This window comes from Monodelphis domestica, chromosome 2 (genome assembly GCF_027887165.1).
Source record: "Monodelphis domestica isolate mMonDom1 chromosome 2, mMonDom1.pri, whole genome shotgun sequence".
Taxonomy (NCBI): Eukaryota; Metazoa; Chordata; class Mammalia; order Didelphimorphia; family Didelphidae; genus Monodelphis; species Monodelphis domestica.
Genome location: NC_077228.1, coordinates 517,181,036 through 517,205,445, shown reverse-complemented (window position 1 = coordinate 517,205,445; position 24,410 = coordinate 517,181,036). Strand labels below are relative to the sequence as shown.

The 24,410-nt window shown below is 43.8% G+C and overlaps 1 protein-coding gene across 1 annotated transcript in view; it reads left to right on the top strand.

Annotated features, from left to right (window-relative positions):
• Positions 1 to 24,410, top strand: part of AUTS2 (activator of transcription and developmental regulator AUTS2) — a 976,332-nt gene that overhangs the window by 913,605 nt on the left and 38,317 nt on the right. Inside the window, exons 7-9 of the mRNA XM_056814770.1 lie at positions 18,533 to 18,992; positions 21,504 to 21,757; positions 22,621 to 22,841. Of these exons, the coding sequence (XP_056670748.1) occupies positions 18,533 to 18,992; positions 21,504 to 21,757; positions 22,621 to 22,841 (935 nt within the window). The remainder of the gene's footprint in view (positions 1 to 18,532; positions 18,993 to 21,503; positions 21,758 to 22,620; positions 22,842 to 24,410) is intronic.

The window sequence follows — 24,410 nt, the reverse complement described above, 5'->3', positions numbered from 1 at the left end:
TTGACTTTTCTCTGACCTAGGTTGTCTCTGTGACCCTAGGCGAGTCTCTTTTAGTATCCAAAATCAGATTTATAGTTAAAGCTGCAAGAAAGTTGCTCTTCATTGGTGGAAAGTTTCCTCACTGGAATTTCCTCGTGCCAGTGAAATCACAGGACTGGACTGGTGGGGGTGCCAGGTAGATCAAATAATTTTTGAGGGTGCATAGGCTTAATCATCTTCCCCAAGGAAACAAGATAAGACACAAAAAACAAAAAGAGAAGAATACATTTAGCAATTAACTAGAAAAAAAATTTTTTTCTTGAAAAATGAGACTCCTTCACTTTAAAGGGCTGGGATTAAAGAATACTGGATTCAGAATCGGAGGACCTGAGTTCAAATGCTACCTTTTACTACTTTTTACTATTTCATACCTGTATGAACTTAAGCAAGTTGCTTAGTATCTATCGTCGTCAGTATCCTCATCTGGACCAAATTGCCTTTCTGGCCCCAAATTTCTAATCCCGTAAAGTCTCTACACTATAAACCTAATAAAATGAGTCCAGAGGAAGAGCTTTTCCCCAAAGAGCAGAGAACACCACGCAGAAAACATCTTATTGATGCTGACACAAGGCAGGGATGGGGCTGAGATAATCATTCCTGCTTTAAGCAGGCCAGGCAGCCAGAAGCTAAAGCTCTGAGAAAATAAATTGGCCTGCCTGGGATAATACAGGGAGTTTCTGGGTGAGCCAGTCTCCAAGCTTGCAGGTGATTCTGGACAAATGTTTTCCTTTCTTTCCTGGAATCAGGACTGTATCTTCTGACCCCCACTCTGCAATACCAGGATGTAGGCAATGGTGGGCATTCAAAGCAAGGAAGGGCGAAAGAGAATGGAAGCCCCAAGGCGTGATGCCATCAAATTAGGGCAGCAGATCTTAACACTTGATGTGTCCTAGGCCCCTTTGGCAGCCAGGGGAAGCCTTTTCAGAGTCATATTTTTAAATACATAAAATAAAATACAGAGATTACTGAGGAAACCAATGATCTTGAAATAGAATTAATCAGATTCACCAGTCTTCCTTTAGAGGAAGTAAGACGATTGGCTTTTCTGAGTCAGATCTCCCAGTGGTCACGTAACATCTCAAATCCCAGGACTTGCAACATACTAGCTTTGTTCAAATCACTTAATTTCTGCTTCTCATTTTCCTCCATTATAAAATTGGAGGGAAGGGGGGGGGGTCAACTAAGATGACCTAATTAATTTCTATTTTTAAAAGTGTATTTTTCTATTACTTATTATATTGTTACATATTACATGTGATTATATATTATTTCTATTTAATATATTGTCATATAATTTATAGTTTTGTATAAAATATAATATATAAATATAAAATATAATATGTATAAATATAAAATATAATATGTATAAATATAAAATATAATAAAATATAAAAATAACATCTATTTATATAATTTAGAATTCTGTTATTTCTATTTTTCAAGCATTTAAAAAAAAAACATAACCTTCTGTCTTAGAACCAGTATTGATTCCAAGCAGAAGCAGAGTAAGAGCTGGGCAGTGAGGTTTAAGTGGCTTATCCAGAGTCCATAGCTTGAAAGTGTGGCCAGATTTGAATCCGGGATTTCCCATCTCTAACCAAGCCTGGCTTTCCATCTAATGATCCACCTAGCTGCCTCCTCAATAAACATTTATTAATCATCTACTGTGCGTCCAGCGTTATGGTTGGCAGCCAAGACAAAAGCAACGGCTGTGCCCTTGAGGAGTTTGTATTCTACTACAGGTCTCAGAGCCTTTCCAGGCCAGAATCTAGGAGCAGGCCCAGACAGGAGGTTAGAGGGGCCAACAGTGCAAATGAAGGTGGCCAACACACTTTGTCAGGCTAAGCTCCAGGGATTTAGTAGTTTATGGGGCTGACCATCAGTTTCTAGAAAACTGAGACTGAGCTAAAAGGTTGCCTGCAGTTAACTTGAGCTGCAGTGATGAGAGAAGACTGTGGTGTCCAGATGGAGACTGGAATCTGTGGCTCAGACCTAGAGACTTCCCAGCTGGCTACAAAATGAGTAAATCACACAGATCGTGGGGAGGTAGCAACACCCAAAGACGTTCTGGGCCCCAGACCTACCGCAGCAAGAATGTTTGAACAGGGCTTAATGGTCTGACCCCAGGAATAAGAGGTGGAAGAGTCATGATTGAGGAAGATGGGATTGTCTTGGCTCCCAACAAAGCCCTAAAGAACCATGGTGAGTGAGACAGACGTAGAAAAGGAGGGAAAGAGAGACCGAGAAGGAGGGAGGGAAGAAAGGAAAAATACAGACTGACAATGAGAGGGAAGGAAAAAAGAGGAAGAAAGGATGAAAAGAAGAATAGAAGGGGAAAAGAACAAGATTTCAGAAACAGTGAAGGGAGAAGAAACAAGGGAGAGAGGAGGAAGAGAAGAGATAAATGAGATTGAAAGAATGAGAGAGGGAGAGAGAGAAAAATTTGTGTGTGTGTGAGAGAGAGAGAGCGAGAGAGAGGGGGAGAGACAAACAGAGAGAGAAAGGAGAGAGAGAGACAGAGAGGAGAGACAGAGAGATGGGGGGAGGGAGAGAGGGAGACAGAGAAGGAGATGGGAGAGAAGAGAGACAAAGAGAGAAGAGAGACAGAGGAGAGGAGACAGAGACAAAGAGAGGAGAAAGAGAGACAAAGAGGAAAGAGGGGGGGTGCGGAAGGGGGGAGGGAGAGAGAGAGAGAGAGAGAGAGAGAGAGAGTGAGTGATTGAGATTGAGAGTTGGAGCAATGTTTGGCATGACTTTTTTCCTTTGACTTTTTTCTTACCGGAGCCCATTGTACATTTCAGTTGTGATGCTGGCACCTCGGCCATTGTACATTTCAGTTGTAATTGTTGGCACGTCATCCTTCCTCTGCTATTAACAGCTGCACACTTTAGTTATAAAATGACCATCATATGCTTTGTGGCGGATTAGCCCAGGAGGTAATCATACTGGCATGGGGCAGAGCAGGGGAAGGATAAGCCCCCAGGCCTTTAGTCCTACAATTAATAAATGCTGGTTGGGCTTAAGGAGCACAATGACTGGTAGCCACAGGTGAGCCGATCATGAGGATCTCTTCCATTCTCTCTTGCCAGGTATGTTTGCTAATCCGATTTCCCAACACAGATGAGAGGAGAGGAGGACTCTGAGGGGAAGGGAGGAGGTGGTTGGTGATTGCATCTATGTTCTTTTTTTTTTAGTCCCTTTGAAATGGTAGTTTTACCAGGGACTCCAGAGTGGTGGGGAGATGAAACCAATATAGATTGGAGTATATGTTTACCCAGCGGCTGGCCCTAAATGTCTTTGCCAGTTTGGAGAGGTAAAAGCTAGAAGCCAGAGGGGACGGGTGGAGTAGCCCTAGCATTGACTTTTAAGAATGGGCATTGCCGTTTTTTCCTCTTTGCCCCCTTCTTACCCCTCACCTTTGGGAAAGGCATTTATTTTTTCCTTCTAAATTCCTATCTGCCATTTCCCACTTTCAGACAGCTGGGACTCCCAGCAAAAGGGGAGGAGGTAGATGGCTGATCATATTTAAACAAACCTTTATTGCTTGTGGCTTTACCTTTGAAATTTACCCAGTGTTATTCTACCCAGAACAAAGTATTGAAACTAGGATTTAGGTTGCAGTCGATTGTTTTCCCTCCTTAATTGGCATGATGGTGTGAAAGATATTCGATAAATGCCTCATCACATTACCACATAATATAATTGTATATATATTTATGTAAATATTGATATTGGTGGAGACCAAAAAGCTTCTTTTCTTGTTTCTAGGTGTAGCATAAGGCAAAAAAAAAGACCTCACTCCATTCTTAGATGACCCACTAAGAGAGAAGGGACAGCAAGGGCTAAAGTAATCTCAGAATATTTGCCATCTTGGCTCTGGGGACGATTTTTTTTTTTAAACCCTTACCTTCTGTCTTGGAGTCAATACTGTGTATTGGCTCCAAGGCAGAAGAGTGGTAAGGGCTAGGCAATGGGGGTCAAGTGACTTGCCCAGGGTCACACAGCTAGGAAGTGGCTGAGGTCGGATTTGAACCTAGGACCTCCCGTCTCTAAGCCTGGTTCTCAATCCACTGAGCTACCCAGCTGCCCCCCGATTTTTTTTTAAGTATCACAGTATGATATATATTTCTTTATATGTTTATGTAAAATATTTTATTTTACCCACTACATGTACTAACAATTTCCATATAAGTTTTCTGAACTTATATGATCCAAATTGCCTCCCTCTCCCCCTTCTTCCCCCTTCCCAGAGCTGGTAAGCAGTTTGATCTGGGTTATCCATCTGGGGACCTTTCTTATAGGAAATAACATCAGGAATTGGGAAAGGAGGCCCAGACCCAAAGATCACAAGTTTATATGGTTTCGAGCAGAAAGGAAGCTTAGAGGCGCTCTAGTTCAAACTTGTCATTTCAAAGAGGAGTGAATGGGCCCAGAGAAGGGAAGGTACTTACCCCAAATATCACTCAGTTAGCAAGTAGCAGTGCGGGGATTGAAACCAAGGCCCCCGGGTCACAGGACCTAATTTTAAATTAGGTCCATATTAATCCATTTGGCTTTGGGCAAGTGAGTAAATATTAAATGTGTACTGTGTGCTGGGAGTAGATAGGTGGTACAGTGGATGGAAATCCAGACCTGGAGTCAGGAAGATGTCTTCCTGAGTTCAAATCCAGCCTCTGACACTTATTAACTATGTGCCCCTGGGCAAGTCATTTCACCCCGCTTGCCTCAGTTTCCTCATATGTAAAATGAGCTGGAGAAGGAAATAGCCAACCATTCCAGTATCTTTGCCAAGAAAACCCTAAATGGGGTCACAAAGTGTTGGACATGGCTGAAACGACTCAATGGCAGCATGTACCAGGCAAAGAAAGGCAAAAGGTGGTCCCTGCTCTCAAGATGCTTACAATCTAACTGGGGAGACAATGGGCAAACAGGTTTATACGGGCAACGATGAACCCAGAGAAGGCAGTAGAATAAGGGGCTTCCAGAGGGTCGGATCTTACCTGGGACTTGAGTTTCCTCCTCTGTGAAAGGAAGAGGTTGGGCTACATGTTCTCAGAAATCCCTCCTGGCTCTAAGTCTCAGGCTTCAAACCCCTGGCTCTTCCCATCCCATCACCGACATTAAAAAAGGCAGTAGAACCGCGGCCGTCCTATCCTTGGGCATCCTGAGGACCGTCGACTAAGCAGCTCTGACAGTTTCGCTTCTGCTTAGTGGAGAAACCAATGGAACGGGCAAGTTTCTTATGTCATCCTGGAGGCAACCCCCTCCGCTTCCTCCCTTCCTCAGTCCCCCTTGTATTCATGCCTGGCTGCTCTTGAGGTCAGCCTTAGAGTAATTACTGACAAACCAGTTCGCTTAACCTCTCCATTAAACTGCAGAGATGCTAAAAAACAAACAAACAAAAAACCCCGAGATGTTAAAAGTCAAAAATCCACGTTGTCTCGCTCCTCGGCCCTTTACACATACTACAACGTATAAAGCTTTCCGACCTTCCTGCCTCCCATGGCTCCCCACCCTCCTTTTCCTGAACAAATACCGGAAAGGAAGACCTGTGGTCATCGATTTTAGGGTGACAACAAGATTGTCCTTAAACTACCCCCGACCTAAGGCAGGTGCATCACCTTCTGTCGTCGCTGTAACTGACAATCCTCTGGAACCTTTGGAGATGGTGGTGGTGGTTAATAATAATAATAATAATAATAATAATAATATACTACTCTGCCCTCTTAAGAGATCTACTTTTCCTATAAAGAGACCTTTTCTGGATTTTGGGGGGGGGTTCCAGAGACCTTCTAGTTCTGTCTGTTCTTAAAATGGATCCCCCTTCCTCCAATGTAAGGGAACATCCAGCCTTTGACCTGAAGACCTCCAATGGCATCTTCACCCCTTTTACTACCTCCCAAGACCTCCCATTCCACCTTGGGACCCCTAGGCAGCTCTGTCAGGAAATGGTGGCTTTCCTTAAACCTAGATTTCCTTTGCATCCCTTAGTCCATTGTTTCTGGTCTTACCTCTGGGGCCAAGCTGAGTAAGGCTAACCCCTCTTTCATGCAACAACCAGTCATTCCATCACATTTATTTATTAAGTCCTGATGGTGGCCTAAGCTCTGGGGATACAAGTTAAAAAAAACAACAACAACAAAACAGTCTTTGCCTTCCGACAGCTTCTATTGTGATGGTGGAGACCACATGTGCCAAGTTCTGTGCTAAGCTCTGGAGACACAAAGAAAAAAGAAATGTAATGCTCCCTGCCCTCCCGAAGTTTGTATCCTAACAGGACAGAGGGTGGAAGTAGGATATACTGTATATTTGCAAGATACATAGGGAGTTCACAAAAACTTTATTTCTTTTTAACCCTCACTTTTCATCTTGGAATCAATACTGTGCATCAGTTCCAAGGCAGAAGAGAGGTAAGGGCTAGGCAATGGGGGTCAAGTGACTTGTCCAGGGTCATACAATTGAAAAGGCCAAATTTGAACCCATCACAAAAACTTTATTTCTTTTTAACTCTCACCTTTCATCTTGGAATCAATACTGTGCATCAGTTCCAAGGCAGAAGAGAGGTAAGGGCTAGGCAATAGGGGTCAAGTGACTTGTCCAGGGTCATACAATTAAAAAGTATCTGAGGCCAGATTTGAACCCATCACAAAAACTTTATAAGAGATGCCTCTTCAAATAATAGACAACAGCTGTAATTTGTCAAATAAACAGCTCTTAATCTCCTACTGTATTCTCATGCCCTTCTCTCCTAGTTTTTTCTCCTTAAGGTAGAATGCCCCAGTTTCAGTATGAAAAGGAGCTTGTGTTTATGACTGTGTGTATTGCTTTGAGGAACTTTTTTTTTTTTTAAATCTCTCTCTCCAAATGCAAAAGGTGGGAGATAGCCAGGTTTTGCTTTCATTTTTGGAAGCATCAGGGCCAGAGCAAATGAGGCAGGTTGAAGAGGGCACAACTGACCTGACACCAAGTCTGCAGGGTTCCCAGTATTGGCCGGCTGGTTGGGTTTTCAGAGCCAAGATTCTGCCGGTTCCAGCCCAGTGTGCCATGGGTAAACTGGAAAAAAAAAACCCAGTGATTTGCCCTGCTTAGGAGTTTGCTTATTAGGAACCCTGCAGCCCCTCTGAGGTTTGTGCAATAGAATCCGGCCCCCAGCGCAGCCTCCCAGATGGTAATTAATGTTTACACCAAATGACAAGCACGAAATGGAATCTCTCTGAGCCCTGCCAAGCACCCATCATCCCCCCTGCTCCCCCACTCCCTCAGTGTTTGAAAATTAATTTGCCTTGAACAAACAGTGGGTTTTCCTCAATTTATTTGTACAGTTTCAGTGACCGAGAAGAAGAGTTGCAAGACTGAATGTCATCCTTCCATTCGTTCAAGTAATTGAATCTGCTAATGGAACAAACTAGGCTCTGTTTAATGGCTTAAAGAAAAAGTGGGGGTTGGGGTGGCAGAGGAGGAGCAGGGAAGGGGGGGAGAGAGACAGAAACACAGAGAGACACACACTTGGAATCACTGGAACATTCTAACAGTGTGGTCCTTCTTGGGATCAGTCAGGAAGCCATCTGGTCTGACTCTAAGGAAACTAAGGCCCAAGGAAGCGGTGACTTTACAAGGATCCGAGATCTAGCATTGAGAGGGACCTTGGAGGTCGTCTGGTCCAACCTTCCCATTTTACAGATGAGGAAAACTGAGGTCCATCAATATTAATAAGTGGCTTGCTCAAAGTCATACAGTCTTTGTTAGAGTTCAAACCCAGGTTTTTCTGGCTCCAAATCTAATATCTTCTTACCCCCTAGGTCTCAGTCTTACATTGATATTCATCAATAAGAATTTAGAAAGTGGGGGCAGCTAGGTGGCTCAGTGTATTGGGAGCAAGGATTAGAGACTGGCATTCCTTAATTTCAAATCTGGTCCCAACACTTCTAGCTGTGTGTCCCAGGGCAAAGCCGCATAACTCCCATTGCTTAGCTCTTTCCCACTCTTCTGCTTTGGAACCAATCCATAGTATTGGTTTTAAGATGAAAGATAAGGGTTTAAAAAGGAAATTTTTTTTAGAAAATTATTTATTTATTTAGAATATTCTTCCATGGTTTCATGATTTTTTCCCACCTTTCTTTCCTTCCTCCTCCGGGAGCTGATAAACAATTCCTCCGGGTTATACCTGTATCATTGTCCAAAACCTATTTCCATAGTATTCATATTTGCAATAGAGTGATCAAAAAGGGAATAAAGTGGCGGATATTATGCTACATGCTTGGAATATAAAGAAAAGACAAAAACAACCCCTGCCTTCCAAGGATTTCTCTCTGTCTCTGTGTCTGTCTGTCTGTCTGTCTGTCTGTTTCTCCCTCCCCTTGTTGCCTTCCTTCTCTCTTCCTTCCACCAATACTGAATCTTGGTTCTAAAGCAGAAGGGTCATTAAGGACTAGGTAATAAAGACCTCCCGTTTCCTGGACCGTTTGTCCATTGAACCACCTCGCTTGCCCCAAGATGGGTAGGAAGATCAGGGAAGGCCTCCTGCTAAAGATCACTTTTGAGCTGGGTCTTGAAGAAAGCCAGGAAATTTAATTATAGTGTAAGAAGTTGCCCTGAAACACATGTTGTCTTTGCTTCACAATAGACTTCGTTGAAAGGAACAATATAGATGGAGAGACAAGGAGGGGGGAAGATGTGTGATGATGGAGGAGTTGCTGATGACTTGGAGTCTCTGCCTCCTGGAGCTCAGAATCGTCAGTGAATCACTGATGATCATGGCATCTACCTTTTCAGTGTGAGATTTGGACCCTTTCATAATGTTCTGTTCTTTGCCTCAGTCTGCCTTCCCTCTTTCTCTGGAAGGGCAGCAGGAGTAGAAAAGAGCCCATATGGACTTGGGAGTCATAGGGATTGGATTCAAATTGTGCCTCCTTCTATGACTTTAAGCTCATCATTCTGCCTCAATTTCTTCATCTGGAAAACGAGGCTGGACAAAGATGGCCTTGGAGGCCCCTTCCTGCTTAAGAGCCAAAATTCTATTTCTTTTATCTTCAGCCCTTTTGAGTGGTGGCTTCTTATGGCGCCGTCTCTTGAAAGAATAAGCGTCATCTACAAACTGGAATAAATAAAAACCCAACCGACCGAGCCTGAAATGGGACAAATGTGGGGATGTTGCCACTGAACACGTACTTGTGTTTCCCTTGCCAGGATCCTTCTAGCATCGCCAGCCTGGTATCTCAGTTTTGGTGTAGGGACAGCCCATCTATGAAGCCCCCATTGCCCTGGATTCATGATTTTCCATCCCCCGCTAGTATGGTGTGACTTTGCATTCCTGTTCATTCTTGTTATCTTCTATGGATGGTGTTAAGGAACAGAGAAGGGATCGTGGCAGGTATAACCCTCACTATAACTCATTTTCATTTGGGAGAGACAAGGGTTTATCCATCCTCTGTGTAAAGAATTTTAGCAGGTGGAATTTTAAGTGACCTCATTAATATCCACCTTTCTAGGCTCTGCTGAATGGGTTGAATGGAAGCAGCAATGGAATTAGATGAGTCTAAATGACTGTCTTATCTGTTTCAGTGGGGATTCTTTCTAGGAGTCCGACTTGTTAAATTTCAAGGGTAAATGACTCCAAGACCTGAAAAGTTGTCCCTTCTTCCTGTCTCTTTTATTAGTATTAAATCTTTAGATTCATCCTTCTGCCACCCTGATGGGGGGACTAGGCTGTCTCCTTTTCTTTTTGTTGATAGATACTGCCGTCACTAAGGATTGTTGGTTCATTGATGGGTGCTGTAGATTTGATTTTAGAAATTGGGGTGTTTCCAGTGTCGTAGGCACTGGGTAAAGATCAGAGGGCTGGAAAAGGGTTTCAGATGTCCTCTAATCCAACCCCCTCATTTTGTATGTAAGGATACTGAGACCCAGAATGTGCAGGGAATTAAGTGTCCGAGGTCCCAAAGGTAGGAAGGAGCCTAGAACTAGAACTGGAAGAGACCTTAGAAGTCATCTCTTCCCTCATTTAGCACGTGAGAAACCTGTGGCTGAAGACGTGCCCGTAGTGTGTGTGTGTGTGTGTGTGTGTGTGTGTTTTGTTGTTTTTTTTTGGTTGGTTTGTTTTTTTTTAATGAGATTATAAATCTAGAGAACTTGGTATCCCAGTGGAAGATTAATAACTCTTTTAATGTAGTTTCATGTTTTTGTGACATCCTTTAAAGGGACCGAGTTACTGTTATAAGCGACCATGGAGATGCTCGTTTTAATGTAATAATCTGCAGATGATTTGGGTAGATTATTGTTGTGTAAAATAACAATGGCTCGCGTTTACAGAGTGTTTCCAGAAGTGGGGGGATTTGCCCATGGTGTGACAGTTATTTTCTCAATATCCCTGAATGGCAGCCATGGGGTAGTGAGTAGAGGGTCTGTCTGCTTTTGGGTCAGAAGGACTGGGTGGTCTGGACTCCTCTCATTGCTGCCCTATCCTCCCCTCCAAACTTTCTAAGATTACAAGATACAGTCACATCGCCCAGTCTGTCCTGACAAAGGAGGGAATTTCCATGCCAGGGATTTGCCTTTCTTTCTGGATTGGAAGGAAACAAACCAACACAAATCCCTGTTTTGCACATGGGGAAACTGAGAGGTGAGGAGATGTTGTCTAAGGCCCACCAAACCCCGCTCTTTCCCATCGAGCTGTATTCCATCTGCGCACCGGGTTGCCTGTATAAAAGCTATCCCCATTTGTCACATGTTTAACACTTGTTATATTATTTCCCTATTCATGTAGTTGACTAGAAGGTGACATTGAAAATTTGGAACTAAATCCATTCAATGCACTCGTCATTTTTAATTTCTCACTTTTCCTACTGCCCCAGCTGGCTCCCTCTTTTGAAAGATTCAAAGGGAGTAAACAATATAAAGTGTCGATGCTGTTTGGGAGGGAGCACACTCTAAGACAAATTATCTGTCAAGCCCAGGCCTTTGGGAAAAAATGAAAGGAAGTGGAAATACATTCGAGATTAGCTGCTGAACCGTATGCCTTGTCCTGGCCTGGCGTTTGAGAAAATCTTCCATTGATGCGCTGAGAAACTCCCATCAGCCCAGGGAAATCCTTACCAGCCCCCTACCCTTATTACCAACTGCATCGAGGTCTTCTAAGGGGTGCCAAAACAATTATATTCCACTCAGGAAATATTTCCTGAGCCTTTACTGAGTACAGGGTACTTCACTGAGGACTAGAGAGACACAGAATTTTTATAGATGAGGAAACTGAGGCACACACTTTATGATTTGCCCAGTGTCACTCAAGCTAGTGTCTGAAACCTGATTTGAATGCAGGGCTTCCCATCTCTAGGCCTGCCACCTCGGTGCTCCCTATCCCAATTACCTTTTAATCTGGTTCCATCAACACTCAGGAGTGTTATGGTCCACTTTTAGCTTTTATTTGATGGTTCTGATCCTGACCAGTTCAGTTCCCTTGTACAGATGAGAAAATGGAGGCCCAAAGTCACATAGGAAGGGACCGGACTAGGATTTGGATCCTTGGTTTTAATTCTAAAACCAAGACTTCCTCATGGTGTATTATTTACCCCCAGGCCCTATCTTCTTAGGCATTCTGAGTTCTCCTAATAGTAGGCGCAGTAATGATAATATTTAGCATTTACATGGCTTTTTAAGATTTGTGGAGTTTTACATGGCTCAGCGCCAATGATCAAACCAACAACCCTTGAAATGGGTAGTTATTTCCCTCATTTTCCTGATGAAGAAACTGAGGTTGCTTAGAGCTGTCCGTCTAGGATACGTTAACCAGGAATTTAATTCCCTTCTTCTGGAATCCACCTCTAGCTCTAACCTAACAGCTAGCTGCTAAACACTGGCTAATTAATCTGTTTTCGTTCAGAATCCCTTGCCGATGTTTCTGACTTGTTGATTTCCAATGGTGATATTGACGGCCGTGGAATCCGGTCCCTACTTGGGTCATTCATTCTCGCTTTATGCAGGCTCGTGTTTCTAGTTTTATGAGTTTAGGAGGAGAAGGCAGGTCGGGGAGATGGAACATTTCCATAGCTTCTTTTATGGAGAGCTGGTTAACAGACACACACATGCCCAGGGGATACTACATGGAGAATTGCCTTTGTATTATTTCTACCCTTGAGTCTTAATTACAGTGCAAGGTAGTAAACATAGTCAAGACCTGTGTCTGCCTACAGAGCTACAGACTAATTTCTTACCAGCATTAGTAAATTTAGAGGCTGTCTCCCCGAGGATGTGCCCTGAAAATTGACATCTCCCTATACTTTAGCGAGACCTTTCTATGATGAGGTAGGGAAAATGCCTTTGGAATTGCAAGTCTGAATTTCCAAAATAGAGTCTTGGCTAATTTTAGTTTTTGTATTCCTCTGATTCTAACGGAATACAAATCTCAACCCTTCCTTTTATTTAGAGGATTATAAATCCAGGGCAAGAAGGGTCCTCTGAGATTGTCAAATCTGACCCCCTTATTTTCCACATCCAGGATCTCAAGGGCTATTTGTAGTTGAGCTCCCTGATTTTACCCATGAAGAGAAAGAGTTCTAGGAAGACTGAAAAATCTGCTTAAGTTCCACAGCCAGTAAGCATCAGGGATGAAATTGGAATCCTGGTCCTTTGATTCCAGAGTCAGAATTCTTTCTGTTAAGCTCTTGGTCCATGGGTGTCCTTTTCCCCAAGTGAATAGACCTCAGTCAGTTGAAACCATTAGGGTTCATGGGCTGGATCAGATGCCTGGCCATTGTGGGAAAAATTTGTACCAGAAGATAGTATAAAAGGATTTAGATCTGAGGGTCCACAGATAGATTTCAGGATATCTTTGAATTTGGATGGTGGAAAAAATACATCTTTATTCGCAACAATCTCTAACCTAAATTTAATATTTTCTTAACTATTTAAAAGCAGTTTGAGATAGGGGTCTGTAGGCTTCCTCAGAGTGCCTGTAGAGGTCTATGACACAGAAAAAACTAAGAATTCCAGGTTGAGCTAAGCTGGTATAAAACACCTAGAGAAAGGTAGAGTGTAGATGCTTTAAGATTAATTTTTATCTTTGCCTTCTAGGAGCATAACACAATTAGGTGTTTAATAAGTGTTTACTAATTGATGGATTATAGATTATTTGGTTGATTTAAGGTCAGTATTGTCAATGAGCAAGAACTGAACTTGGGAGCTGTATCCTCCTTGGACCCATTCAGCCCTAATCTACAGGTATTGCAATTCAAGGGACTGCTAGAATTGAAATTTCAAGTCAGAATTCCAGGGACCATCCAACGGTGTCCACTGAATCTAGAATAGACAGGAGGAAGACCTCAGAAGGCAGGGATGAAGAGTTGATCCTCTGGGGGCCTTGGCAGGTACCAAGAGGTGTCTGTCCTTGGGTACCTTTCCAAGGATTATTCAGAGCCAAGACTCAACAACAGCCAAGTCAGCTCTCCAGAAACGTGCGTTGTCGATCAAACCGATAAAACTCAATGCCTGTCACTGCCCTCACGCATGCTAACAAGTTGGTTTTGTTTGATCATTGGGTCCAATTCTTTCTGAAAGAGGATTGAAAATAATAGATGGTTGGGAAGCAAATCTAACCACCTATGGGAGAAAAAGAAAGCAGGTGTGTGGAAGTGCTCAGTGTTTTCTTTGAGGAGAGATTATGTTTGCCAGAAATTACTGAGACCAGTGAGGGGACCACAATCCTCATTCCTCTTCTGATGAAAGAGTTAGACATTCAAGTGAATCAATCTGTCCTGAACCTGTTGTTTACAACAATCCTCCTTTCTTGCTTATGGAGTGAATTCATTCAGTGAATATTTATTAAGTAGGCAAATACTCTGGACTTGAGGGTTTTGTGCATGGGACTGAATTGGATGCAAATACCAAAGAAATAATCCTTGCTTATGTTTTAATAGGCTGATACTGCTCACAACTCATTGATAAGGGAGGACCAGAGATGTCTAACATGCAGTTTAAATGTGTTTGGGAAAGATTTAACAAAACAAATAAAAATACAGAAATTATAACTTGTCAGGATAGCCCACAGGGATCCTTCTGTATGGATTAGTAACCCTGGTTTCTACTGGTGAGTGCAGCCACAAGGCACCAGACGATAAAGCTCTTTCCATTAGCATCGACAGAATCGATTTGATTATTGTTCCCTTAGCCAAAGCTGGAGGAGGATGGGCAGAAGGATGTGTGCTGCAGCAGGGTACTTGGCAAAATGCCTTTCCTGGGTAGTTCTTGGTGTCATGGTGGATGACAGGCTGGAATATGAAGCATCGGATGGGGCTGGCTAGATAGAGAGAATTGAACTGAGTTTTCACCCACCTATCAATCAAGGCATCTCAGTGCCAAGTGAGGGGGAGGCAATACCACTGCTGAGTAAATTAACTTCTGCTGGGGCAGTGGCAAGATAAATAAATGTTGGTGATGTATAAAGGAGTAGCTAGGGGTGTAATGGGGAGAATACTGGGCTCAGAATCAGGAAGACTCATCTTCCTGAGTTCAAATCCAACTTCAGATACTGTGTGACCCTGAGCAAGTCAGTTTACCCTTTTGCCTCAGTTTCATCATCTATAAAATGAGCTGGAGAAGGAAATGGCAAATGATTCCAGAATCTTTGCCAAGGAAACACTTAGTGGGGTTACAAAGAGTCAGACATGACTGAAAAATGACTGAAAAACAAAAGATGCTATTTAGGTTCCTGAGTTCATGGAGCTTATAGAATATTGGAGACCCAGGAGACTTAAACTCCTTTTTTCTTTTCCTTCCTTCTTTCCTTCCTTCCTTTCCTTTCCTTTCCTTTCCTTTCCTTTCCTTTCCTTTCCTTTCCTTTCCTTTCCTTTCCTTTCCTTTCCTTTCCTTTCCTTTCCTTTCCTTTCCTTTCCTTTCCTTTCCTTTCCTTTCCTTTCCTTTCCTTTCCTTTCCTTTCCTTTCCTTTCCTTTCCTTTCCTTTCCTTTCCTTTCCTTTCCTTTCCTTTCCTTTCCTTTCCTTTCCTTTCCTTTCCTTTCCTTTCCTTCCTTTTCTTCCCTTCCTTCCTTTCCGTCTTAGAAGCAATACTAAGTAGTAGGTATGGGCTAGGCAATTAGAACTAAGTAACTTACCCAGGATCACATAGCTAGGAAGTGCCTCAGACAGATTTGAACCCAGGACCTCCTGTCTTCAGACCTGGCACTCTATCGTCTGGGTCACCTAATTGCCTTCTTGGCAAGTGTTTTCCCATTAACATTTCCAAAGTGTATAGTCATTAAAAAAGAAAAAAAAAACTTGCTAGCTTTCATGCTTAAAAACAAAAATAGTGAAAGTGTCCTAAGCTTTTTATCAAAGAAAATGGGACAGTCGTTTCACTCAGAAATTATAGTAGAATCCAGAATGGTATTAGCACCCCTATAAAATCTACCTGGGAAATACTGCCATCAATTCGATCCATGTACATTTTTATTTTCTCTACTGTTTTTTTTTTCCATGTTACTATTAGAAACATTTATGCATTGAGCATTTAAAAGGATTGTTGGTTTATGGTAGGCATAAGTCACCCACACCCTGAAGCTGTTTTTGTGAAGGGCATGATTTAAAAAATCAACAGTAGTATAAAGTACTTAAATGTCTGCTTTCCAAGGAACCCCAAAGTATCTTTATTTTCAAAGGGTGGGCAGAGGTCATAACTTAAGTGTAATCTATCCTGCCCTACACCCCCTCCAATAGAATGTAAGCTTCTTGAGGGTAGGAACTGATTTTCCTTCCTTCCTCACTCTATGCCTCTCTCCCTTCATGCCTCCCTCCCTTCCTTCCCTTCCTGTATAATCCAAACTCTTCATTTTATCGTTGAGGAAACTGAGGCCCAGAAATGTGGAAGTGACGGATCTCAAAATTCCACAGAGAGTAGGAGACAAATTCAGGCATTCTGGTGCTTGATTTAAAAATTCCTTCTGTCTGTCTATGTCTCTTATAACAATTTGGTTCCCCAATGGAATATACCCTGAGTGTGTGTGTTCCATCTAATCAGCAACTATTTCTGAGGGGGCCTCCTGTGTTTAAGAAGATATCTCATATATTTTCTTTTTTTCACACCTTTTTCCAGTGTGTTCTCAGTTGAAATGGCTTAAATAAAACTTTTGGTTGTTCCCCCTTCTAGTTTGACTCTGGCTCCATCCCTTGGGACAAGGGCATTTCCTACTGGTCAAGTCACTTGCCAGGATGGGCCACTACTTTTCTGCTAGTTTTTCAGTACAAGCCCAAGTCAACCAGGTTGTCTGTATAACACCAGTCCAGGCAAGTAGGGAAGTGGGGATGTGTTTTAAATCATCAGTGCTAGAGTTGTTTAGATTGAAGAGCCTGGAGGTTTTAAGTTTGAATTAGAAGTGACAGAGGACTTAAAGAAATTGGGTTGACGCTTCTATTTCTCCTCTCCTTCACTCTCCTCTGTTCTTCTTGCCCTCTCTCCATCCCTCTTCTTCTTCCTTTACTTCTTACTGCCCCTTCCCACTCCTATGTTCTTTCTTACGTTTCTCTCCCTCATCCTCTCTCTCCTTTCCTCTGATCTCATGTCCTCTTCTCACTCTACTTGGATAAAGAACAAGGCTAGATCTGGGAAGGACCCTAGACACCATCTGCTTACAAACAAGGAAAAAGAAGCCTGTCCCTTCCCCCCTTTGGGATAACCCACAATTGGAGGCTTTGCTAGTTGGAGAATTCCAAAATATGTCTTTATGGAGCAGAGAGGACTGTTAGTCTAGGAAGACAAAGCAGTAGGAAGAGGCACCATCCCATATGGTGAAGAAGTCAGGCTGATGGGGATGGTGGGAATTGGGTCCCACTGAGTCCTGGATCTAGTCTAGAGTTCAGACAGCTTTTTTGCAGACCACTGAATGTTTGTGCTGACCATTGATTTGTTTGGCTGGGTCTGCCAGGTTGGCTGTGGACACACAGATTTTTTTTTCTTCAATGTTTATATGTTAAAACTGCTAGACTATTCATGAGAGTACTTATAGGGATATGGAAGGAAAGCAGCAAGAGGTCCATTTTCCAAACAGAGTCTTCTACCCTAAAGATGATATCTTCCCTCTCATTATATGGTGGTCTTGCTCCTGTTCTCTCTCTTTTTCTCTCTTTCTCCTTCTGTCTCTTATCTCTTAAACCCTCACCTTCTTTCAGAATCTCATCTCTTCTCTTCTCTTCTCTTCTCTTCTCTTCTCTTCTCTTCTCTTCTCTTCTCTTCTCTTCTCTTCTCTTCTCTTCTCTTCTCTTCTCTTCTCTTCTCTTTCTCCCTTCCTCCCTCTCTCCCTTTATCTAGGTATTTCTACATTTTTCTATCATCAATCTATCCCTAGACCTATCATCTATAGGGGATCATCTATTTTTATTTTACTTATTGTTTGTTTTTCAATCAACTCAGTCTCTGGGACCTCATTGAGACTTTCTTGGCAGAGATACAGGAGAGGCTTGCTGTTTCCTTCTCCAGCTCATTTGACAGATGAGGAAACTGAGGCAAACAGGATTTTCTTAGCAGAGACGCTGCTAGAGTGGTTTGTCATTTCCTTCTCCAGCTCATTTGACAGAAGAAGAAATGGAGGCAAACAGGGTGAAGTGACTTGCCCAGGCTCAAATAGCAAATCTAATGACTGTCTGAAACCAGATTTGGACTCAGGAAAAGGCTTCATTCTGATGAGGATGCTGGGGAGTCAGAGTCTCTGAAGAGGTTTTATAAATTACCGTGCCCTGTTCCCATGTGTGCCCCCCTTTTCCCCCCCAGGCCTTGGCGAATGGGACTCTTAAGATAAAGCCCAGACTGGTGGGGGCTCTTTCTCTCCCAGCATGGCTGTCAGAATCCCAGCTGAAGTGAGCCCAGTTTTAAATTCCTGCTTGGAGTGTCATTCCAGCTTTGATCCAAAGCACGGCTGGGATCTATTTCTTTGGGCCGGGATGCCTAGTTGTCTTCCTGGAGCAGCAATGGCTGGGCGAAATTTATTTCCCCAAATGTCAGTTCTGTCTCACCGGCAAAAAATGCACAAGGCAGAGGAGAACATCTGTGTGTTGTTAAGTCCCATGTGCTGCGCTTGGCGTTGCTGGCGCTTCCCTTTTATGTAGACAGGGACTGTGTATTTGTTTTAAAAGGGGGGAAATCAAGTTGTTGGCTATTGTTTTAATTTTGCACTATTAAGGACTTTGTCAAGATCAAGGAAAACATTCATCTTCAGCTTGGCCGGATGCCCAGGTCCCTTTCCAGACCCTTCATGCTTTCTGCCTCGCCTCTCTCACCCCAGAAACATTTCTGCTTGAGTGTCCGGGGCTGCACTGCCATCGCTTCCCATCTTCAGACCAGATCCGTCCAAGCTGGCGAGCCTGGGAACGAGACACGTTCAGAGAATGCTTGAATGAAGGGATTGGGGCTTGGAGTGTGTTTGGAACGGGGGAGCGGGGTTGGACGGCCTGGACCCGCGGCCTCATCCGCACTCATAAATAACTGCCCCGGTTTTGTCTCTTCCTTTCTCTGTGCAGATCCAGAGTTAGGCGTTGGGGCGCTAACTGAAAATGACACGCAAGATGCAGGGCCCGTCGTCCCGAAGATATCGGGATTAGAGCGGAGCCAGGAGAAGAGCCAGGACAGTTGCAAGGAGTCCCTCTTTGAGCCTGTGGTGCCGAAGGACCCCTGTCCTCAGGCAGCCCAGCCAGAGCCGCAGTTGCCGGCCCCTTCCCCAGGCCCGGGCCCTGTCCTGCTGCAGCGTGCCGAAGTCCTGCCTCAGCCACCACCTCAGGCCACTCAGCCACCGCAGGCCCCTCCAGAAGCCCAGCTACAGCCTCCCCCCCAGCCTCAAGTCCAGCGGCCACCCAGGCCACAGTCGCCCACCCAGACTGTCCACCAAAGCCTCCCATCGGTACAGCCTCACCCCTCATCTCAGAACCTCTCCCAGCCATTGTCTGCTTATAATAGCAGCAGCCTGAGCCTCAACAGCTTAAGGTGAGCTGGATTCTCCTTCCTTGTCTTGCACGGGAGGCAGCTAGTAGGGCATGGGACATCTCTGGGAAATCCCAGAGTGGTTGCTCATGGGAAATGGCCATTTCCTTGATCCGAAGAAAGCTTCCCAGAATCACAGAGTCAGGCCAGGGGTCTGTGGAAGGAGAACATTGTGCTGAGGAGGATGTTTCCCAGGACCACAAACCAAGGACAAGCCATCCTTTTGGGAGAAAGAGTGAAGCAGGGAAAAGGGCAGAGAGGTTGAGAGTAGAATGAAAGGAGGGTAATGCTGGTTGTAGGAACAAAGGAAGTCTGAGCTATCAGTTTCTGGCAGGAGAACATCCAATTCTATTGCATAATAACACACATTTGTTAGATAAAACACCTAGTCTTTTTAGAATACCAAGCTAGATATGAGAGAGGATCTTTTAAAAAAGAATTGTGAGCGTGGGAGGGTTTCTTCCCTTTTGGGGGCATATAGGATTATAGCTTAAGCTGAAAAAGACTTCAAAGACAATCAGGTCCAACTCACTGATTTTATAAGTGAGGAAACTGAGAGTCAAGAAATTTTGTGACATATAAGATCATAGCTTTTGAGCCAGAAAGGACTTCAAAAAACACTATTTTCCTTCCTCCCTCCCTCCCTCCTTCCCTTCCTCCTTCCCTTCCTCCCTCCCTCCTTCCTTCCCTCCTTCCCTCCCTTCCTCCCTCCCTCCCTCTCTCCCTCCCTTCCTTCCTCCCTTCCTTCCTTCCTCCCTCCCTCCCTACCTCCCTCCCTCCTTCCTTCCTTCCTTCCTCCTTCCTTCCTTCCTTCCTTCCTTCTCTTCCTTCCTCCCTCCCTCCCTTCCTCCCTTCCTCCCTTCCTCCTTCCCTCCCTCCCTCCTTCCTTCCTTCCTTCCTTCCTTCCTTCCTTCCTTCCTTCCTTCCTTCCTTCCTTCCTTCCTTCCTTCCTTCCTTCCTTCCTTCCTTCCTTCCTTCCTTCCTTCCTTCCTTCCTTCCTTCCTTCCTTCCTTCTTTCTCTTCCTCTTAATTTACTTCCTCATCTTTCCCTTTCATTAAGAGAAAGCTTTGGCCCAAGGAGATTAAGTGACTTACTCATGGTCACAAAGACACTAAGCATCAGAGACCCTTAAGTCCAAAATCTTATGAATCCAATCATTGCCCTTTTCACTGTTCTGTGATGCTTGGTTATCAAAAATGGTTGCTGATTTTACAGACACATAAAGATTTGGCCTATGAGTATTATCTTTAGAGGGTTGTTGTTTTTTTTAAGCGGTGATTACTTTTTCTAGGATGAGTACTAACAAGAGGGAGAGAGGGAAGAGAAGTATCTTTGAAAGCCCTAGTTCTGTTCAGACCTACATTTGTTGAATCATAAGAGAAAGGGTTGTGTGGGTATGTGTATTTTTTTAATAAAATCACAAAGGGAAAGGGAGTATAAACTCAGCAGGAATTGATTCTAAGGGTTTTCATAGGAAGGAACCCAGCAAACTCCTGATTATTCAAGAGGTCACAATTATCACACCGGGTGTGTATATGCGTGTGTATTTTTCTCAGTGTTTAGACGTCCATTTTGCTCCTGCTCCTTTTCAGTAGGATAGACACCAGGAAGCAGTGGAAAGACAGCTGGATTGGGAATCAAAGGACCCAGTTCAAATCCAGCTTCCCAAACTGAGTTTCTGTGTAACCCTGAGCAAGTCTCTTAAAATTTCCTAAACTAGGTCCAAGTTTCATCATTGTTAAAATGAGGAATTGGACGTAATGGCCACACGATGCCCTTCTGGATCCAAAGCTAAAGTCTGTGAATTTCTAGTCTACTATATTTTTTCACATGACCAACCATCAAGTTTGTAGCTTATCTAGACACAATCTCCTTAACGTCGCTTCTTTTTGAACTGGTCACTGGAGGAAGTAGAACATAAATCTATCTCCTTAGATGGCCCAAATGTATGGATTTCAAAGGGGAAAAAAAATGGGGTTAGTGATAGTTTAAGGCCCTGACGGTCCAGGAGTCATTTGTGGCCCACGACAGCAAACAATTCAGAAAAAGATGCCTGGTCTTAAAGGTATCCAGGAAGCCCTCAGCCTGCAGCTTTACTTATTTATCCATCACTTGAAGTCTGAGGTTGCTGTTTAGAAGAATCTAGCTTGGATGAAGCCTTTTTAGAGCTAGCGTACCGTGGTAGAGAGACCTGAATTCACCTCTTGCTTCTTACCTGCCCTGATTTTGTGACTCCAGGCAAGTCCCTTAACATCTTCATCCCCCAGTTAACTCAAACTACAAGTTGCAAACTAGGATGCTCTCCTGCACCAATGATTATGAGAGAGAAACTCAAAAGGTAGGAGAAAAACGGAGAGAAAGGAAGAAATGGGGAGAAGTTCTTTAGCATGGAACAAATTCTTGAGCAGCTTAGTAGAGGATCCTTTGTGGAATCACAATGACGGTTTAAAAAAAATTGCTTGTGCTTTCTTTTTCCTTTTTTTAAAATATATTCTCCTTTCTTCCCCCAACAGCAGTAGCAGAAGTAGTACGCCTGCGAAGAGTCAGCCCCCACAGTCTCATCTCTCCCACCACCCTTCGGCCTCCCCTTTCCCCCTCTCTCTCCCCAGCCACAGTCCCCTCCACAGCTTCACACCCACCCTCCAGCCCCCTGCTCACTCTCATCACCCCAATATGTTTGCCCCGCCCACGGCTTTGCCTCCTCCTCCGCCATTGACATCAGGGACTTTACAGGTTCCTGGACACCCAGGAGGAAGCACTTACTCAGGTAGGAACCAGATGTGGCCATCTCTGCTCTGAAACTGCACGGATGGTCAGAGATGGCTTCTTCAGGGTGGGGCGGGACGTGGACTCATTAAACATTTTTATGTATTTATTTTTATTTTGTATTATATTTCTATCATTGTTATTTATTTATTATATTTTTAATATATTTAATATTATAATCTATAATATTATTCTGTTATAAATGAACATATGTCTATTTTTAGCCCAGATCCATCTGGGGCTGCTCATGCTCAGGCAGCATCTCAGTGGTAACTGCTCAGGATACACAGACATCCAGGAAACAGTTTCTTCCCTCACGGGGCTTACAATCGACCCTTGTCTGTAAATTGACTCATTGTATCCAGATTCGTGGCAGGATTTTTCCCCCTCCTTTTCCATGTAATGTTTTTGTAATTTCATTCACCTTCTTTTGTTGGCAACAACCAACAGCACTGCACCAACAACCCATTTAAAGTAAGAGGAGGAAATGGGCTAAAAATAAACTCATAGAGCACCTGGTGGTATGTGCCAGGAGCTTTACAAAATGTGATTTTATTGGCTCCTCACAGCCCCCCTGGGAGGTAGGTGCTATTATTATCTCCCATTTTACAGCAGAGGAAACTGAGGCAGACAGAGAGGGTACGCAGGCATGTAGACCCTCAAAAAAGAGTCCACAGGATTGTCTCCAGTGGAAATAAACAGAGGAAACTCAACTGCCCGATTGTCCGATGTTTAATTAAATTCCTACCATGCTAGGTTCTGAGGATACAAAAAATAGCCTCTGCTCTTAAAGAACTTGGTCTAACGAGGCGGAGCGTCCGGAAGCGAGGTGTCCTCCATCGTCCTCTTTGCCTTCTCTTCCAGAACAAGACCTCCTGCGTCAGGAATTGAACACGCGTTTTTTGGCCTCACAGAGTGCTGACCGCGGGGCATCCCTTGGCCCTCCACCCTACCTGAGGACTGAGTTTCATCAGCATCAACACCAGCACCAACACACACACCAACACACGCACCAGCACACCTTCACGCCCTTCCCACACGCCATCCCACCCACAGCCATCATGCCGACGCCAGCACCGCCCATGGTGCGTACCCCAGGCAGAAATGTGAGGATAAGTAGAGCGCGACTCTATTCTCTATTCTACTCTCCGCTTTGTCATGGGCCGGGGGGCGGGGGGGTGGTTACGCATGGTTGGGCCACGGGTTTGAGAGGGATCCCCTTGCCTCTACTGAGATCGCTGGTCCTCTTCTTTTTCAAGAGAGAACAGAATTTTTCCTCTTAAGGAGAGGAGTCTTGATTGATTTCAACTAGGCTTAAAATTAGAAGCTTTATTCCAGACCCCACTTTTGGACTGGCCCCCCAAAACCTTGACAATCAGCTTCTTGAAAGAAAAAGAGAAGTCATACGTCCTTGGGGCGTCTAAAAGAACACCCCACATCTTGCTTTATACTTTGATTGCCCAAAAGTAGCCATCGTTGCAAATCAGGGATGGAGAGATGAGGGAGAACATGGTTCCAATGCCTGTGTTCCTCTTTCTCACTCCGAGGACAGGTATTAGACTAAAGGAAATGGATCAAACTGGAAGGGTGATTAATTCAGTGCCCTCCCCTGCCAGAAAGTGGTCCAGGCAAGGCAGGATGCTTCCTAGTAAGGGACAGAACCTTTACTCTTAGACAGAGCATCCACAAAGCAAGACATCTTCTCATCTTCCAGGAGTGGCCAAGCCCGGCCCTTTGAGTTTGTCCACATTAACTCTTAGGGAATAGAATGAAACACCCAGAACTACGTCCTGCAAGCCTTTACTGTAGCCAGTCAGAAACCTACTTGTATCCGCTTGTATTAAAATGAATGTGTGCGCTTTCCTTTCCTTTTTACCACGTAATTACTTTGGGGTCTGTTGTAGACAATGTGATAGGCCCAAATTCAGTAACAAAGTGGTTTTCAAACCAGTTTCCTCTTAGGTTGTTTTTCCAAGGCTTTTTTTTTTCTTTGCAAAATTGATTTAGGATTAAAAAAGATAAAAAGGATTCCTTTTCATAGGTATTCCTTATTAGATTTTAGAGGGGGCAGCTGGGTGGCTCAGTGGATTGAGAGCCAGACCTAGAGATGGGAGGTCCTAAGTTCAAATCTGGCCTCAGATACTTCCTACCTGTGTGACCCTGGGCATGTCACTTGACCTCCATTGCTTAGCCCTTACTACTCTTCTGCCTTGGAGCCAATACACAGTATTGACTCCAAGACGGTTCTAGGTTCAAATTTGGCCTCAGACACTTCCTAGCTGTGTGACCCTGGGCAAGTCACTTGACACCCCCATTGCCTAGCCCTTACCACTCTTCTGTCTTGGAACCAATACACAGTCTTGATTCCAAGACGGAAGGTAAGGGTTTAAAAGAAGAAAAAAAAGTGGTGTTCTGGGAAGAACATTATGCAACATTCTGAGAAAACATTATCAGTTTAATCAAATTTGTTTAAGTTCACAATCTTGCCCATGTTGTCTAGTTCTAATGAAAGCCTTTTTAGATGCCCCTTCATGGCATTCTTGTATTGAGAAAATCATGAACTTCTTATACCCATTTTTGGCGATCCTTCATATCATTGGGAGATGAGTGAGTGACAATTCCAGGATGATAATACTATTTTGAGGAAATGATAG